Here is a 440-nt window from a genome sequence, read left to right on the forward strand (position 1 = left end):
GGCGTAGGTGGGCCGGATCTCCCTGCCCATCTCCTCGATGACAGAGAGAAGGTCGCTGTAGGTGCTCTGCGAGCCCGGAGCGCCGGGCGGTTTCATGGCCTGACAGGGGAGGCACGGAGGGAGGGAAGGCGGAGGAGAGGGGGGGGCTCAGCGTTGCCCCACACCGCCCTCTCGTCGTCTGCCCCTGCCCCACGGCCTCACCTGCACATAGCCCATTGAGGGCGGCCCCGAAGTCGTTGAAGAGTGGGCGGAAGGCGGACGGCGAGGGGACGCTGGGAGCTGCGGGGAACGACACCGGGTCCGGCCCTCCTTCAGACTGGGTCCGGCCCTCCTCCGGGCCCTGTCCTCCTCCTCCTCAGGCCCTGTCACCCTCTCAAGCCCGGCTCTCCTCAGGCCCTGCGCCCCGCTCAGGCCGCCCCCAGGCGCCGTCTCCTCCCTCC

The 440-nt window shown here is 71.4% G+C and overlaps 1 protein-coding gene across 1 annotated transcript in view; it reads right to left on the reverse strand.

Annotated features, from left to right (window-relative positions):
• Positions 1–440, reverse strand: part of FNBP4 (formin binding protein 4) — a gene marked incomplete at its 5' end in the record, with an annotated part of 17,972 nt that overhangs the window by 17,016 nt on the left and 516 nt on the right. Inside the window, 2 exons of the mRNA XM_031553357.1 lie at positions 4–99; positions 202–432. Coding sequence (XP_031409217.1) covers positions 4–99; positions 202–432 — 327 coding nt within the window. The remainder of the gene's footprint in view (positions 1–3; positions 100–201; positions 433–440) is intronic.

This window comes from Meleagris gallopavo, chromosome 5, assembly GCF_000146605.3.
Source record: "Meleagris gallopavo isolate NT-WF06-2002-E0010 breed Aviagen turkey brand Nicholas breeding stock chromosome 5, Turkey_5.1, whole genome shotgun sequence".
NCBI classification, from domain to species: domain Eukaryota; kingdom Metazoa; phylum Chordata; class Aves; order Galliformes; family Phasianidae; genus Meleagris; species Meleagris gallopavo.